General features: G+C 46.9%; 1 protein-coding gene across 5 annotated transcripts in view; it reads right to left on the reverse strand.

The window, feature by feature from the left end:
- Positions 1 to 18368, reverse strand: part of LOC143353193 (ubiquitin carboxyl-terminal hydrolase 48) — a 73652-nt gene that overhangs the window by 15398 nt on the left and 39886 nt on the right. For 3 of the 5 annotated variants that reach the window (XM_076786326.1, XM_076786353.1, XM_076786362.1), the window contains one exon: positions 16027 to 16152. The exons of 1 other annotated variant lie outside the window; for it this stretch is intronic. In XM_076786326.1, the coding sequence (XP_076642441.1) occupies positions 16027 to 16152 (126 nt within the window). Of the gene's footprint in view, positions 1 to 1718; positions 2000 to 16026; positions 16153 to 18368 lie in introns of those variants that run through there. One more of the 5 variants, XM_076786335.1, reaches the window with a different exon arrangement.

Here is an 18368-nt window from a genome sequence, read left to right on the forward strand (position 1 = left end):
CTCGAGAGACTTCTAAACATTTCTGGAGGCGTTAAGGGCCTTCCAAGGTCGCTGTGAGCTTGCTCAAAAAAAAAATTCTGAAAGTTCGCTAGACCTTCCAAAGGTCTTCAAAGAAGTTACGAAGGGCGTGGGATTACTGCTACTAAGTGTTGTTAAAAAGAATTTGTTAAATTTTCAGGATACTTTGCAGTGGCGTTCGAAGACTTGCAAACGACTCAAGGATCTGTTGAAGGTCGAGGGTGTTCCTCGGTGTCTCGAAGACCCATTCGACCCATTGACTTCGATAACCGCGTGGTTTACGGCTCGCCGGGCCCGTGCAACGAGAGTTAAAGTGGTTATTCGCGGGATGAAAAATTGTCGTAGAAAAATAGTTGACGCGGCTGCTGCTAGGAACCAATTATGTCTGGTGCATCCGCGGGTCCGGTCGGATTGTTCTCTTATTGCAGAGGCGAAACGTAAACGAGATATTTATGGCCGTGTACAAGTGTTCCCACATGCACTCCGATCTATATTTGGCCGCGCTGCTAACCCTGAATTCCTGCTTGGTTTCTCGTACACACTGTTGTGCGCGATCAGTGCGGTATGCCAGTGGACGGTCTCTACAGGTTGCTCCCTCGAACAAGTGGTCTTGGGTGCGTGCCGATAATACCAGACACGTGGATCTCGTTAATCTCTTAGAAAGATTCCACGAAGATTTTATAGTTCGCCCTCGTTTCTTTCTTTACCTTCGCGGAGAATAGCTCGTGGACACTTCTAACAAGGCACCTCGGGAATCTGGCGCTCTTGCGTTTCGACTCTGCAGCGAGATGTTAATGCGCTCGAACTGCATAGATCCGTGCAGTGCTCCGGTCTGTATTTTATTGGAAAGCTGGAATATTTTTCTCGGAAAATTTATACCGAAATGCGGACGGATTTGCTCCTGCTTTTGCGAGAAAATCTTAGTGCCTTGCACTCGGAGTGCACGGACACGTGTAATCCTTCGGTGTGTATTTTATTGGAAACCTGAAATATTTGTCTCAGAAAATTTATACCGAAATGTGGATACATTTGCACTTTGTTTCTGTAATAATTATTACTGGCTTGCACCCAGAGTGCGCAGCCGAGTACAGTATATAGTACCTTCGTCACAACGTAAACCAATTTTTTCCAGAGAATTTCCGCTAATATCTGAACAGATTGAAAAATTGATGGCTCCTGATCAGTTTAGGAAAGCGTTTTGGAGAATCCTGTAAACGGCAAAGACTCGGGAAGCGATTTCCGAGAGAAATATGAAATCGGCTGTCTCGTTGCATCCGTTTCCACTGCGCCCCCGACCGGCTATGCAGCTCGCGATTTATGTTTTAACGAGCGACCAGGAAGAGCCGCTTCGAAACGAAGAATTTACGATCCTTTTAAGAATCCCGCGCGACAGAGTTCCTGCCCGGTGCCCGTAAATTGTGCCCGGCGAATAGCGACGAAAGAACCATATTTGCTTTACAACTAGCAAAGTGGTTCGAATTACAGCGGTCTCGCAAAACATCGAAACCAGAGGCTGGGCGATCGGAGCTCCTTCGGAACGTTCTGCCTCCGTTTTATTGCTGAATTAAAATACTTCCAGTTATACAGACCCCCTGGAGCCTCGAAGGAGTTTGAAAATTTTCTTCAAATTTTCCGGGCCACAAGCACCATCCTTGAACTTGTACAGATCTAGAAATTTTCTAAAAATAGCAATCATATTTTTCTGAGACATTTCTTACGCTCGGAATTGTGGGAAATTGCAAGAAGAAAGATTAAAAGGTCGGATTGACCAGTCGAGACTTTGATTTGCAAGCGTTCCTTCGGAAGTTCTGCCATCGTAACGCGATGTTGGATGACTATACCGGAATTTTCTGCCGAAACCGCCGTCATCGTTCCCGTTTCATCCCCAAGAACGAGCTCCGCGCCGTGCATCATCCAAAGGAAATGGCCGTTTAATCGGCGTTCGTCGATTTCACGCACGATCCTCGCGTTTCCGAATTTCCTGAATCGAAAACACAGGGCAGAAACAAGAATACAGAGCTCCCTCCATAACTTATTCAGCGTTTAAGGGTGGTTAGAGGGTGGTTCGGCAGGGGGTGGAGGCGTAGAGGTGGGCACGGGAATGGCAGAGCCCCATAAATCATGGCATTTTCAGATTTCCTTTTATCAGCGGCGCTCTGGCGGTGACCAGCGTTGACCCGCGCCCATAAATATCCCCATTAATATTAACTTAGGCTAGGCTAGAAGCCGAGAATCGCGAGTGACCGAAACGAGCCGGGCAAAAAATCGGGGCCAGGGGGTGGCCCTGCCCCGGAAGAAAAAAAGATCTCGTATGCCGGGGACGAATCTCATATTGGCCGCAGCTGGGAATTGGCCGATCGAAAAATTCATGGTGAGCCGAATTTCGAGGGGGGCCACCCTCGTCACGCCACCGGAATCGCCGCCCTGGAATATTAGTTTCGTCGTTACGCTGTTTCCGGGGCTTATTTCTTCTTCCCTATGATCGACAACTGTCGCATTCCTGCAATCTGCAGACACTATCCGCTAGCAAGAATTACGTGAAAACTGTTCTCGAAGTCGCCTCAACGCACGCGTTAAACAATTCTGCTCAAACTGGATTATAAATCACCATCGATCTGTTCCAACAAAACATTTGCAGAGAAACAAATTACAAGCGAGAGGAGGTATCTAAATCCCACCGGTTAATTTACCAAAACCAGAACGAAGACTAAACTTGTCAATTGAAACATTGCTCATAGTAAGAATAGGGCAGAAATGTCGTTGACGTTTGATACTGTAACCTTGTGTTTTAAAACCGTATAAACGTTCTAAACGCATACAGATCTTACTGATTGTGCTTGAAAGTAAATGATCAAGGAACCTTCCAAATAGTTGCGAATTACATTCAGAGGAATGTACTTCGCGAACACGAACCAGGTGCGTTTGAAAGAGGGAAGGTTCGGTACGTCAGCATCCGCTTGATGATCTAAGGAACAACTGTGGACAAATTGTTTGGGAATTTTTTGGAATTACAGGCTCGTGGAGCGGACTGTTCCAGCCAGGAATAAGACGCGTGGTCTGCTAATCTCGTTTCTTCGGGACGCTCGATACCTCCACGTCTTCCGAGTCACACTTTCTTGCGTCGGATCCGACGCCCGGTCCCGCTTTCACGTCGCTTGGATCGGCGCGCAAGAAAATCGCGATGGCGGTCGGGACGCGTGAAATGCAAAACGGAGGCGTAGTGTCGCGTGCACGCGACGAAAAAAACCGCGCGATCGACCGGAAGGAAGAAAGCCCGCGATCTCGATCCTTCCGCAAAGTTTTCATGGTCCGCTGGACTCCAGATTTTGCGCAAGGAATCGGTCATGTTCCTCTCAATTCGCTAAAAGGAGCCACGCGTCGTAGAATCGACAAGGTGACGATTCGTCGAAAGTTGATTGATGTTACGAAATAAATTGTGCGATGAAAAAATGTGTCGCAACAAAGCAAACCTTCCAGATTGAAACAAAAAAAAAAAAGCATCAACTCGATCGGACAACCGGTTACCAGGACAAAAACTCCCTTACTCTTACTCTTCCCGTGCCCTTACTCTTCAAAGGTAGGCGAAAATGATAAGATTCAAGGGCCCGTGTTTAATAAACAAATCCGAGTCGGCCAAAGTGAAGATATTTCATTTCGAGAAAAATCTCCGGCATCGACAGCAAAAAGGGTTCTTCTCGGTCCGAGTCCTTAGGAAACACCTTTGTTTGCGTCAACACAATTTCATGTTTCGTTAGCCAGCTGGCCGGGGGTTGACGAGTTAACTCGTCGTTCACGATCGCCGGTCGACTTTTACGACGCTCCCTAGGGAAGGGGGTTTTCTCTCTCTAGTTCCTTTGTTTACCATTCTGTGGCACGCGGCGAGAGAGGTTTGCGTGGGCATTGTCGTGCGGATAATGACGATTATTATCCTCGTTACGGTGAACCCATTAAAATCGATTCTCTAGTTTGCGGGATTCCTTGAACCTTCTTCAGTCAGCGAACTCTCTGGAGTTGAGTGTAGCGCAATTGCACAAGGAGCAGAGAAGCTTCCTCGAACCGATCTGAGGAGCAGAAGAGTGAGCTCTCTCTCTCTCTCTCTCTCTCTCTCTCTCTCTCTCTCTCTCTCTCTCTCTCTCTCTCTCTCTCTCTCTCTCTCTCTCTCTCTCTCTCTCTCTCCACACCCCCGCCAGGGTTCTCTAGCGAGTTTTTCTCGGTTAAACCGATCGCCTCGGCGATATCACCTGTCCTCGCGGCTACATTGATGCCCTCTTAAGCGGTTCAGATGAGGGAGCGGGATCGAGAGAGATCGGGGAACGGTTGCCCGCCTCCTATCGCTCGATTATTTTCAGCTCGAAGCGAGCGGGCTCTCTCTCTCTCTCTCTCTCTCTCGAGCAGCAGCAGCAGCAGGATGATGATGACGGTGCCCTTTTCGAAGCCTGCATCGGCTTAATTGATTTATTTCTGAGAGGGTCCAGGGAGTCAAGGAACCGGGGCCGCTGATTGGCCGGTCAAAGAAGGGCCGTGTCAGCCAGGACGATCGCGGCCTCGGTAGGAGGACCTCTCTCTTTCTCTCTCCTTCTCTATCCACCCTTTCTTCGATCTTATCCTCGAAAGGCTCGACAATTAAGGATAATAATTACGGTGTTCCGGCTACTGATCTCCGGCTACCGGTCTTCCACGGGCAAAACGAAAAAGAGAGAGATCGAAAAATAACCGGAAAAAAAGCAAGAAAGAGAAAACAAAAAAAGCCGACACCGCGATAGAAAAAACGATGAAAAGACCGGGTGTGTGCCCCCTCGTCGACTACAATGTCGATATATAGCGGTAACAGAGAGTGGGCAATTAATAGTGGCTCGATTTTCACGGCCGGGTGTAATTAGCACGATTTCAGCGCCGGCCCCCGCTGATGGAATTACTCTGTATAATTAACGGTGGATTGATGTCACGGTAATTAGAACGACTTTTAGCCCCACCGATCGACCGGTGCCCCGGGCCTCGTCGCGTATAATTAACAGCGTACATTTTTATCGGCGTTGTCGTTATTACTGTTTTATTTCCGTTTCTTGCCGCGTATTTACTTCGGATAATTTGTTAATGTTCGCGCTTCTCTTGCCGTTTCTTACTGCTACTTAGTTTCTCGTTCCCTTAACATGCTCGCCGGCCACGATACCAGCTCTCGATCCTTTTGTTCGATCCTCCGTCTCTCACACGTTCCCCTCTCTCGCTCTCTCTCTCTCTCTCTCTCTCTCTCTCTCTTTCTCTCTCTCTCCCCCTCTCTCTCTCTCTCTCTCTCTCTCTCTCATTTATTTATCCGACCGAGATTTCTCTCTTTAGAATAATTTGATTCGTATCTGCTTAACAAGCATTTTTACATCCACCTTACACGAATAATCCTGAAAATATGTCTGCCAGACTAAAGACGGCGAGATAATTGGTAATTCAGTTTCTTAACTGGATGCAAAACGTGCAACGAGAACGGCCCGGAAGCACAGTAGCTTTTTATACTTGTGTACACAGTATGGCTAACTCACCTCGCAACCTAACATTTCCATTCGTTGAAGTCTCCGGGGCAAGGGTTGTTCCGCGCCGTCGAAATTGCAGAGTCTCGCGATCGAGGCACCGTAGGTTTTTACGGTGGTTTTATTGATTCCGAAACGCGGCTTATCGTTTATTGCTGCTCGCATCCGGAGCCAGTTTTATGCAACGCCGCGGGCCGAAGGAATGAAATTCTCGGACGGACGACGTTGACGAACCACACGGAATCTCGTTCGTGGAATTCTTGCGCGTTTCGGGGCCCTATCGAGCCCTTTCCTGGCCCCCGAATCGAACGAGCAGGGGCCGAGCCTGATGTCCACTTAATTAATCGTCGACGGTTGCCCCCGTGTCGCGACGAATATTAACTTGTTAACCGAGAGAGACAAGACGGGCTCGCTGACTGGCCCAGAGCTGTCTTTTCTTTAACCTTCACGGGGTCTTTGGGCCCTCCTCAAATCAATTTTTTGATCTGGTTAACATTAGCGTGAGTGTGTAATTATTTTTGGCCAAGCAATCATATCAATAGTAGTCATATCATAGAAAGACTAAGTGCCAAAGCTTGTAAAAATTCATGTACGTTTTTAGGGGGCTGCAATCTATTTGTATGAAATAATCTACAATATGTGCCAATAAAAAAAGAAAAGAAAAGAAAAATACAATGTTGAAATGTATATTGACGAAACGTCTTTTCTTGTCAAAACACGAATAAATTTGAATAAAGAACAGGCGTAGAGACAACATTAATTTCACCCAAAAGACCCGTTCAATTGCAATTGTTCCTGCTGAAATAGGTGAACGAATTGAACATCAGCAGTCTGTACATTTTGCACACGAGGTGAAACATGGTTTTTGTTTGAAATCAAACGTTGACTACATCCGAATTTCTTGAAGGAGAGATGAAATGCAAGACCTGGTACGTTGCTCGATAATTATGATATTATAATAGATGTCACGGGTCGATCGTAGCAAACGTAAACAGGTCGGCGCGGCGGCGGACCGATTAATCGAACGTGTAATTGATCGTCGAAATTACAGGGAACAGCAGATTGCCTGTAGATTGTGTCGGATCGTTTTCACCGGTCGTTTATCACACCCGCGTGTCGTCGGAGGATCGCGGAGCAGGGCAGAGCTGGTCGTCGGTCGGGGCATGTTAACAGATTCGCCGTGATCGGAACGGCATCCTGTTAATAGGAAAAGTACACGTCCCACGGTTACACGGAATTCGCGATCGCAACGAAACGAGCAGGAGCGGAAAGGCTGTAACCGCGTGCAACGGGCTGCAATTACGTGATTAATGGACGAGCAAATAGAATTTTATTATGGGATTTTATTACGGTCGTTCCGAGCTTAAACGCCGCTTCGTGGTCGGGACAGATTACCGAAGGAACGAACACAACAGGATTTCTTTTGTTTGCGAGCCGGGGTCCTTGTCGAGAAGACGAGTGAAAAATCTTTTCCTGAAGATCCTTCGATCTTCGTCGAACAACAAATTAACCTGTGGATTAATTTAATTTTCAAATTGAAGAATGTAGGCCCGCCGCCGTTCAACGTCGCTCAAATCGAGGCTCGATCGGCGAAGCGACACTCGCGACATTAAATCGAACTGTACAGGGATATCATGGGGGATATCATGGGCAGGTTCGGGCCGGGGCCCGATCGATGGATCGATGGTTATTTTGCAGCGGAGCCGGTCAAGCGTTCCTTTTTGCCGGGCCTTCGGATCCGAGGCATGAAGGGCCCTATCGGATGTTTCCAATTTTCTGTTGGCGCGCGGCTTGGGACTACCGTGCGTCGCGTCGGGCCCAGCTATATTGGAATCCACCGCGAAGAAAAGAAAAAAAGCTGGCCACGCTTGCGCCCTATTCCCAAAGACGACCGCAAACCAAAAAGGAACACCGGGCAGGATATTAACTAACAATCGAACGCGTTGTTGCTGCACGATAAAGCCTCGACGAAACAAAGGGTTTGATCGGAGCCAACAGGACCAGAGGATGAAACATCTCGGACTAGAATGTGGACATTTATGCAAATATTAATTGTTGGGAATTCATTCGATCTGGATCGTGAAGATTAAAATGTCAGGGTAAGGGACCCCATTGCTGTGCCATTACTGTGCCTATATTAATTACACTTATTTTTAAAAATAAGTAATAATAATAAATAAGTAGTAATAATTTTTTGAATATTGAAAAAGAGATATATGACATCTATATTTTCTAATTTTAATGAACAAAATTTAATATCTCTTTTTAATATTCATTATGCTTTAAAAAGAAGTATAATTAATATACGCACTGTATTTGGGTCCCCCGCAGTAATTGGGTCCTTTACCCTATATATCTTCGTGCCAATAAAAATTATTGGAAATCAATGCGGACTCTTCAGGATTCAGTAGAAACGTGGTTCTTTCGTCAAGAGCTCTCCGAAGATGGAAAGAAAAGAAAAATCTGGTTGTACTGCATGAAAATAATTTCATTGCACTGTGTTTGAACGTGCCTGTTGTAAACGCATTAAATCAACAGTCCAACGATAGCAATACAAAGTACAACGTCTTTTGAGTCGATTGAAATGAATTTACAGAAGAACAAGCACGGATTCCTTTAAACATCAAAATGATAATTACAAGACCACGCGTTGTACGGTCCCTTCATATTTTCCCCGTACGAAAACAATGTACTTTGTCCACTCGTACTACACACGAACTAGTAGTTTCGCTACTGTATATTTGCCACTATGTCTACAACTATGTATCAAGAGATGAAATAGATCGGGAGCTGGCGAACCGAGAGAGGGTTTCCTCGAAGATTCGAGGACCGATGGCAGCGATCAAATTCGCGATCGATCACCCGATGGAATGGCGTAAAAAAAGAGGAAAAAGGGAGAAAGAATGAGGCGAGCGAGAGGAGGAAACCAACGGAATTAGACGGGCTAGAGAACGTCGAAAGAAAGAGAGAGAATCGTCGAGTGGAGGAATCCTACGAAAGTCGAACAGAGAACATTGTGCCGTCGAGACACGCGGAAAGAAGAGAGAAATGTCCGGCGAAAGGAGACAGAGGGTAAAAGAGGGGTAAGGAGAGCGAGAGAGAGAGAGAGAGAGAGAGAGAGAGAGAGAGAGAGAGAGAGGAGAGCGCGTCCAACGCGGACATTCGTCACACGACATCAAACGCGGCTGCCGCCCGTTCGAGGCTCGACCGACCGACTCTAAAGACTCCGGTCGATCAGCCATGAAGAGAGGGCGCACAGTGAGGAGGAATTGCAAAAAAATCGGGGAAAAATGAGTAGAAGGAGGAAACGAGCGAGAGGGCCCACAGACTTTGTAAGCAACTCTGTTCCCTTCCTTGTTATTCCCGCTCGATTAATTTAACGCGTCTCGCGGCCCGACCGCGAGAATTGCGTCGCTAATTGGCTAATTGCCCCCGAGAGCCGACAATTTTTGGAGCCCCCATAGACAAAGGTCCATGGTGCTTCCTGGGATCTCCTAGTCCAGCAAACCGTGCTGCACTTCGAGAATCAGAAACTTATTCGACGTTCCAGCTGATTTTTCAATAATTCCCCCTTTCCACTTACTCCCAGTGGTCTAAATTTGACAGAGATGCTAAAACATGCACCCAATCCTTGGATGAAATTATTTTTGAAGCCCGCGGTACTCTAAATTTGTCAGCGAGATCATCCTGAACAATTCAGCAATTTGTCATTTTTACTTCGCCTTTTGCTGATCATAGAAAATTGGTAGCTGGTGGTTAGTCTCCTGACGATTAGGCTCCGCGCACTGTTGCAGTAAATTGTCCTCTCTTCGGAAAAGATCGAGCGGCGGCAATTATCAGCGATCATTATCGCGGACAATCGAGCAACGAGATATATCGGGGGATGCAGATCTGAAGACGGGACTTCGTGCGCTGACTTCGTAATCGCGACCTTGAATCATCGCGCGAGCGATGACGAGGCGGTATTTAATGTATCGAAAGACGTTCCACGGCTGATTCCGCCGGCAAGTCATCCCAGTCATTGTATGTTCCAGGATTCTGAGCCGGTAGCTGACTCGTTCGATACACAACGTCCTGGGAACTATTCTAGAGCGATGTTACTCGTTCAAACGATGATGCTCGTGTCTCAACGCGATTCGTCATTTCCAATTTTTCCGATCAATTTTCTGTCTGAAGCATTCTTCCAGAAAATTCTTTGCTGCTTCTAACCGCTTGCAACTTCCTTTGTATTTACAGTGGTCAGTCTTTTATTATTTCATATAAAATGGATCTTCTAAATGGAACTTTGTTTGAGTTTATGGAAAACCAAAAGAAAATACGTATTTGGCAGATTTTTTTCTCGCGGAGAAGCGTTCGCCGGTGCGTCGGTTAATTAACGATACGTTAATTCGAAAAATCCTTTGAAAAATCGGTTCGCGGTGTCGCAGCGTTCGCAAACACGGTGGGGCAAAAAAGGGGGTTCGCAAATTTTCCGGCGGATGACTGTAATTATTTCAGTGGCAGTGTCGAGTTCGAGGTACGGTCGATCGGTCCTCACGGTCGACGTAACGATAGTGATAAATCCTTTTAAGGTTCGTCTAGCTGGCTTTAACGGCCGTTGCACGCTATCGCGGCCGTAACGCGGCTGAAAAATCCACGGCCGACGGATAATTGTTCGCAGTTATGCGGATAACCGTGGACCAATCCCGCGGCAAGAAGCTCCTGCGGCGCGCGCGGGATTGTTTCGCGAAATCTTCTGTCGTAAAACAACCACCGGCGCATAATCCTATGAAATTTAGCTGTTGTTCAGCACAGATTGTTAGCGTCCCTCGGCTCTGTCCAACGATTAATCCATTTTCCCGGAACGAGACCGTTCCGAACGCTTTGTCAGCGCTCTAGTGGTGCCAGTCGATCGTTGAATTCCGAACAGCACATTTTCCAGAGCTATGTTTCAACTAAAATTCTTCATCTTGCTCTCATTGTTTGTCCCTTGTCTTACAGTCCCATCAAAGTTTCTCTGTTGTCAACAATTTCCAATAGAAAATGGAAAACTTGTGTTCATTGCAGATCTGCTCCGAAAATGAAATTTTGGAAGACTCTAAGATAAGTATCTCTTCACCTCTCAAGTACCGTCATTTCACTCCAAATTGTCAGAGTCTCGATCATCAAATTTCCTCTTTATTACGATTTTTTTACAGTATTAACAACAGAAGGATAGTGTTTCGTTTCTACTCAGAAGTTGAAATTCACGTCTATAAATGCATAAGAATTTACGGTTCAGTAATAAATTGTTCCAAAATAGGAATGAACGCCTATTTTTCTCATATGATCCCAGAAATAATTTTTCATCCGTCGCTCTATGAACTCAAAAGCGTGATCTTCGTCGGGATCCGCACAGACGCGAACTCCATCGGCAAGAAAATCGACGATGCATAAAAAAAACCGATCGATCATTACCGGTAGAAATAAATCCGGATTCCTCTAGACGCGGATTAGAGCACGGTCTGCTCCTTCGACTGTGCAAACACGGTAAAAACGCGACCGAAATCGCGCCGTGAAATTCGTCGAAGATCGACGATCTATCCTGGATCACTGATGCAGTTGGACCTCATCGAAAATCTAGGGGATCGGGGAAAGAACGCGACCGCAAACCCAGCAGACCGTTCATTGGGTCTATTATTTATTTCGCGGATTAAATTTAGATCCCCGAGAAGGGGCCTGTCGGTTTTTCGTTTGGCGCCATGAAAGCTGTCGATGGCGGAACAACGCGATCGAGAATGCGAGCAAGAATCCCTTCGGGGTTCTTTAATTGTTTCGCGCCGATCGATGATCGCCGATCCGTGGAGCAAGGTACATGTCCGACAAAGTAGATGTTCGTTAAAAACGATGGACTTTTTTGATCACCTGGATACGCGAAATCCTCGAGAAGCCTCGCAGATTATTAATCTTCCGTCTGCAACCCGGATCGTTTATGTGCGAAATTTCACTATTGAATTTCTTATTTATTTTTTCCCATTACTGCATTTGACGTTCCAGCGATTATATATTAAAATAGGCATTTCGATACGTATTCCGAACATTTAAAAAATTTTTTAAAACCTGGAACAGTGACAAAATTAGTCGTGAACCTAAACGACCCAGCGAGCAGACGGAGGGTCACAGAAATGAATTTCGGTGACAGAAATTTCTGTAGGACTGCCCGAACTGTAATAGTTAGTTTCTCTGCTCGATAGTTCCACAGGAATAAAAATGAAGCGCGATCAAATTACACCTTCTGCCGTGATTTCCAAGTTATTAAGTGTTCTCGAGCTGCGTTAAGTACCACCGTAGGATAAAAAGACGCTTTAATTGCGAACAACTCGAAAACAAAGATGAAATCGCGATATAATCACGGTAGAATCGACTCTTAACATTTTTAACTGGTCGAGCAGCTCGTGGCGCAGCGTTAATACTCGGCTCGGCCGAGAAAAAGGTGAGAAGCTCCTCCCGGCCTTTCTAGAAAAGCGACGGGAGTCGAGTGTGTTCTTACCGCTGTCCGACAGCTTCTTAATCGAGTTGATTAATCGAATTTCTATACCTACGCAATTACGAACGGCTCGGCGGCGGAAAGGGCGGTAAAACTCCATTACGATCGTGCGAAACCGTCTCGTGACCATCATCGAAAGGTTGATCTCGCTCCGGCTTGTCCAGAACACATCGAATCTGGACATTCCCGACTTTGATGAAATTTCTGTAAGAGGTGGTTCTCGGGAAAATATTTTACACGTACTTTTGGATTGGCTAGCATCCATGTAAAAGTCCTTGATCATGCCCAACTTCAAGTGCCGTTTTCACCCTTCCAACGTGAATGCTGGCCGATAAAAAAAAAGTGTCAAATATTATAAATATGTCCATATTCGATGTGCTTCCCCTTTCACACATATATATGCAGAGCATATACTGTATTTAATGCTGAATCAAATTTAAAGATTTTTCAAAACGAAACGAAATCATGAATATGATAAAACTTTAACTGAAATGCGACATGGGTTGTGTCCGATTGCACAGAAATTCGGCACGCGTCATTTTCCCGCCAAGTGTCACAATTTAGCAATAGTAGAAATGATCGAAACTCGAGGAGTAAGGACCAGGCTATTGTCCAGCTGGAGTCGTCGAGGATAGAACGGTGGGTGCGATCCTATACCGCAACCGGCAATTAGAATTCGCAGCTGGAAGAACGAGAACCTGTCCGCGAGAGGGGAGAGAAGAGGCCATCGTCGGCTCTGGTCTCGTCTTCGTCGGGTTTAACGGTTTTGACATCCGAACGTCCGTTGTTCGCCGGTTCGCTTTCATAAAATCAGTGGACTGTGAACGCCGGAATGCGCTGGAATGCTGGAATTATTCCGGCGGTTTCGGAGACGGGCAGAACGGACGGACGAACGTACGAACGGAGACGGGCCACAGAATTTTTCTTTCGGCCGGCTCGGCGCGGCTCGGCGACAGCGTCGGGGCGACGGCATGGCGGCCGCCGCCGACAGCTTCTGACCCAGCAAAAACAGGGCACGTCCGCTGAATTTTTGGCTGAATCTTCGATCCTCGCGGACCGCGCGAACTGCCAGATATGCAGTCGGCTGAATCGCGAATGGCCATCGCATATGCCCGCCTTCCCAAACTCCTGTGCACGCCTCGAACCCCCTCGCTTACAGCTAGCAGTAATCTTTCTACTGTTCAAAATTACACCCACCCATTTCTGCAGTGTGAATTGAACTGGTTCGTGAAGTGATCAAGAGTCCAGTCTTAATGCTGATTATAAGCGTCAAGCTAAACACAAAGGAGAGAGACCATGGCCAATAGACTGAATGAGATTCTTGTGACTTTTACATGCAACACCAAGGTCTCCGTGTAAAATGTACTTCAATGAAGCCCACCTACATCAATGGTAAAGTATCAGAATCGTGAAGAGAATCAACTTGCGCTTGATTTGTAATTTTCACGTTTTTGCAAATTGCGCCAAGAAATTTGTTAGGGTTCCGCGTGTCTACTTTGTTTGAAGAGGCACGAGAGACTCCGGAGGATCGAAAGGATTGTTATCAGCGGGTCCGCAAGATAAAGAAGATCGTACAGAGCTGAATCTCGCCTCGGAGAGCTAATCTTCCAGCAGCGCTGGGCCAATTAACACTTCTAATCTCGGTGGGCGACGTTTCCGGCTAATCCCAAGACGAAATCGGCGGTCTTGCCGTTATCTTGGACCATTGCCGACGTTACTTATCCATTGTCTCCGGCTTAAGGGAAACGGTAGCTAGATCTTAAATCTAAATTGCACCTGTTTGTCACTGTCCGCCGTGCCGTGCCCGCGTGCTCGACAAATGTATCGTTCCAGCGACGATTAACTCGCTGCCGTTGAACGATCACGACCATTTCTGGAAACTGGGAACACTGACGATCTTCCCGAAAATGTAAGAAATGCTTGCGATATCCTCAGACGCCCGAAACATCGAAATATTAGATGTAGAAGGTCTGATAGAGTTCCAAAAAAATAATAGACGAGTCTAGCACATCTTTGGACGTGCGAGAACATCAAAATATTAAATGTGGAAAACCTGACAGAGCCCCTCAGAAATGCACACAAAACCTAAAGTATCCTCAAACGTGTAAATATCTAAATATTGCAAATATGAACGCTGGCAAGGTTCTACAAAATTACAAAAAGCCTACTGTGTTCTTAAACCTGTGAAATATCTAAATACTGAACATATGAACGCTGGCAAGGTTCTACAAGATTAGAAAAAATCTACTGTCTTCTTAAACCTGTAAAACATCTAAATATCGAATATATGAACGCTGGCAAGTTTCTACAAAATTCAAAAAACGTCTATAGCATCCTTAAACCTGTAAAATATCCAAATATTGTAAATATGAACACTGGCAAGGTTCTACAAAATTAGAAAAAACCTACTGTCTTCTTAAACCTCTAAAATATCTAAATATTGAATATGTGAACGATGGCAATGTTCTAAAAAATTCCAAAAACGTCTATAGTATCCTTAAACCTGTAAAATATCTAAATATTGCAAATATGAATGCTGGCAATGTTCGAAAAAATGACAAAGCCTAGAATATCCTTAAACGTATAAAACATCAAACTATCAAAATTGTGAGCTCCGAGGAAGTCCCAGAAAAATCTAGAAAAGTCTATACTGCGCCGGAAGGTAAAATGAGGAAGTATTTAAAAAAATACGAAGCACAAGGCAATTTTTCCCGAAGAGTTTTTGTCGTAGAGACATTGTCCGTCGATTGTTTCCACTCCGAAGATCGAAGTTCGTGCGTCCAGAGGTCGGTTGATCGGTTGATCGAATGGATCTACTAGAAAAAGTCTCGGTGAAAAAGCAGAAACCGATCTCGCGGTCTGTCCGTAGCGAACGCGGCTGACTAATCCGCGAGTTATGCCCGGCACCGGGCATTTACGTAGCCAACTATTTATCGAAGTTGTCGGGCACGCCCCGCTGCCTCTCTATTCCCTCCAGCGGATCGGTGGAACTCGCCTCGATCGTATCTTTGCCGGATTTTTCAGGTAATCGCCGGTGTAGCGATCCGTTTCAACAGCGATAATTGATTTCCGACTACCGGCGACGCAACGAGAGACCCAGGCAAAAATCGATCGACGATGCCTCCCGACGACGCGCCGCGCCGCGCCGCGCCGGTTCGAGCCTAACTAAACCATCTGTCGCTTCTTCTGGCTCGGGAGATCCTAGACGATCGAAGAAGGATAGAAAAAGCCACGAAACCGCGCGGTTTTCTACAGGTGGAGTGTCATCACGCTTGTCTGTTGCATCGGAAGACCTTGCTCTCCGTCCCGAAATAATACAGAATGATTGCTTGCTGGTAGCAATATGTTTCCGACTGTGGTAACTCATTGTTACACTGCGGATCTTTATGCAAAAGAAAAATTACCTATCTAGCCGTCCGAATTTCCCAATTCAACCACTGCTGGTCGTGCGAATTCCGTACTTCGAAAGATTAAAATTGCGACTGCTGTTTCGCGTATACAACCATAGGTACGTTATCCGCTTTGGCCCGGATTCCAACGAATGAACGGTTAAAATGTCTGAAAATTGAAAGCAGGAAGCGTGGTTCGGCTCGCATCCTCGCGTTCTTGCGACAGAGAGACACGTCCGAGGACCATTCTGAACCATCGGGGACGATCCTGAGGGTCTTGCTCGAATGTTTGCCGGTTTGGAATGCGATGCCAGGGATAACGGGGAGAGAAGCCTGCTCCGTGGCTTATTAGCGGGGCCATTGTGTGACCGTTATCGGAGCAATTGCCCCTAATTGCCACAAAATTTCGCGTTTTCTTTCGGTCGAATGCCTCACGGATAATATTCCGACGAACTTCGATTAATCACGTTCTCTCTGCGAGTTGGAATTTTCATTTTCGAGGGAGAGGGGGCGGGGGGCGGGGGGAGGGGCGTACGTCTAGAAATGTGGTCGAAGAAAGCGGTGAAAAAGAAATGGGAGAGAAGTTAAGGCCTACCTTTAAGGTGAGAAGCGTCCCGGGAAAAATGCCGAGCGCCGCGAGACTCTGACTGTGATCGGTGAGCTCGTGTTCGCCGAGCATCAGGTGTTGGTCGTAGGGTCCGGCGCCACAAATCCGCATGGTCTGAAGCAAAAAACGGTTAAAATGTTAGGAGGCCAACTCACGAAAAGTGACCGGAGGTGTTAGGCGTGTTAAAGAGAAAATAATCCCTGGGGAAAATTACAGTCGTTGCTCCGCGCGAGAAAGAGGACAGAAGCATCGGGGTACTTCGCCGTGCTTGCCACGATGGTGATTCGAAATTCCAGCGACTCCAACTCGCGAGAAGTGACCCGCGAGCATTAGGCGTGTTAAAGAGAAAACAATCCCTCGGGAAAGATTGCAATCGTTGCTCCGCGCGAATAGAAGCAAGAAGAAGCTTCTGGGACTTCGTGGAGGTTGCCAGTGCGGTAATTAAAAATTCCAGCGAACGCGAAGATCGCGCCTCTGCAGCCGTTGAACTCTGAGGAGAGAGGCGCGGACGAGGCAGACGAGGAGAAGAGCGAAGGAGCGAGCGAAGGGCCAACATCGCGAAGTCGGAATCGAGAAGAGCATGCGTCCGGGTAATTGCTTAATTTGTGGAAGCCGCCTCGAGAGAACGGTTTCGCGTTCACCATCGGCCGGTTCCTCTCCTGCAGGAGATCAGCAACTTACCCGTTGCCGGTGTAAACGTGCACGGGTCGGTTTCTGTTTTACGAGCGGGTAACCGCCGGGGAAAAGAGCCAGAGACGCGCAGAAGACGAGCGGGAGGAGCTCGAGAGAAGCTGGAGGTGAGCTGGAAGAGCGGGAGGAGGACCGCGAACGCGCGCGCGCGCACCCAACACCCTGGTTAGACCGTGCCCGATGTAAACCGAGTTAAACTGTCGGCAGAACCTCCTTGCGAATCTGTTATTCTTTTACCCCCTCCCTCGCTCTGGTTCCTACCACCGCCAATAATAATTCCTTCCAAATTTCGACGTGACATCGAGAACATTAACGTCGAATTTAATGGCTGAATCGAATTTCTATTTCTCTAGTTGCATTTTCGAGATTCTTGTTCTTCGTATTGCTTGGGATCCTTATTACACTTTGTGTTCCAAGAAGTCTTTCTTTGTAGTTTACAATTGTTGCTACTTGCATTGCAAATCACTCTTGCCTGTTGTCGTTTTCTCCGAAACTACTTTAAAAGTGGATCAAAATGATGAAAATTAATCGTGCCCTCTGCATGAATTTTCCAGTGCTATCGACTTTCAATATTTGCACTTTTATATTTTTCAACGGATTCTCTTCCATCAAAAATATTTGTTCAGCGTATATGCTTTCGTGGACTGTTATCTGATTCACTTTCCATTATTTATCCAGTCCACTAGCTTTCGAAAAGCATCGAACGAGTTTCAAGCGTCCCGATCGCGCCATCGTTCTTTTTTTTTTTTTTTTATAGAAATATCCAAGCTATTGGCTACCGTGACGCTGCAAAGAGGGCCGCGTGAAATCGATTTCACGAATTCCAGAAATTGGTTCCGACGTACCGATTTCCATGTGTACGAGCGCCGATTCTCGCTGCCGGTTTCTCTCGGCCTAACAACATCCGTCGCTCGACGAACCAAAGCAGCATCAAACCGAACAACGACCAAAGCGGACAAGCGGCGTTCGTCCGATCGATTAAAAAGCGGAAGAAAGAAATCGGCGAACAGTGGACGGAGAGCACAGCGAAGGGGTGGGGGTGGGGGGGTGACGTGATCGCGACCGGTGACACGGAATGCGAGTAGAAAGTAATATTTACCGGCGATCGGCGTTACGACGATTACGTAAAACGATCGTCGGTTCGAAGCGCACCGGCCGCGGCCGGGCCGTTGTCCCGATTTGCTCGCTTGCTCGCGACTTGTCGCGCGCTCGACCATGAAACTCGCCTGATTTTTGCCGCGCGGCAAAAAACAATAGGAGAGCTCCGTCGATTTTTGTCGAATAGGACCCGAACCGCGAGCGACCCTCCGCGAGTATTTCCGTGGCGAGAATCGCCGTCTAATCTCCGCCTGTTTAGCCTTCATGCTCCAGGAACGACAACGGATCCTCTCCTTTTGTAACGTCGTCTCCGAGAGCTCTCGGCGAACGCCGACTCGAATTTCACAGTTTTACTACTGGCCAGACCTGGCAATTATTGCGGTGAAACCGCCGCGCCGCACCGCGCCGGCCCGGTCACTTTGTGCTCTGCAATTTTTCCGCGTTTTTCTGTCGGCGAAATGAAAGACAGAAAATTCGTTGACCCGTTGCTGGGGACGATTAGGCGTTCTAGAATTCGTTACGAATCCCCGGTGGAGATTGTT

This window comes from Halictus rubicundus, chromosome 1 (assembly GCF_050948215.1).
Source record: "Halictus rubicundus isolate RS-2024b chromosome 1, iyHalRubi1_principal, whole genome shotgun sequence".
In the NCBI taxonomy this organism is placed as follows: domain Eukaryota; kingdom Metazoa; phylum Arthropoda; class Insecta; order Hymenoptera; family Halictidae; genus Halictus; species Halictus rubicundus.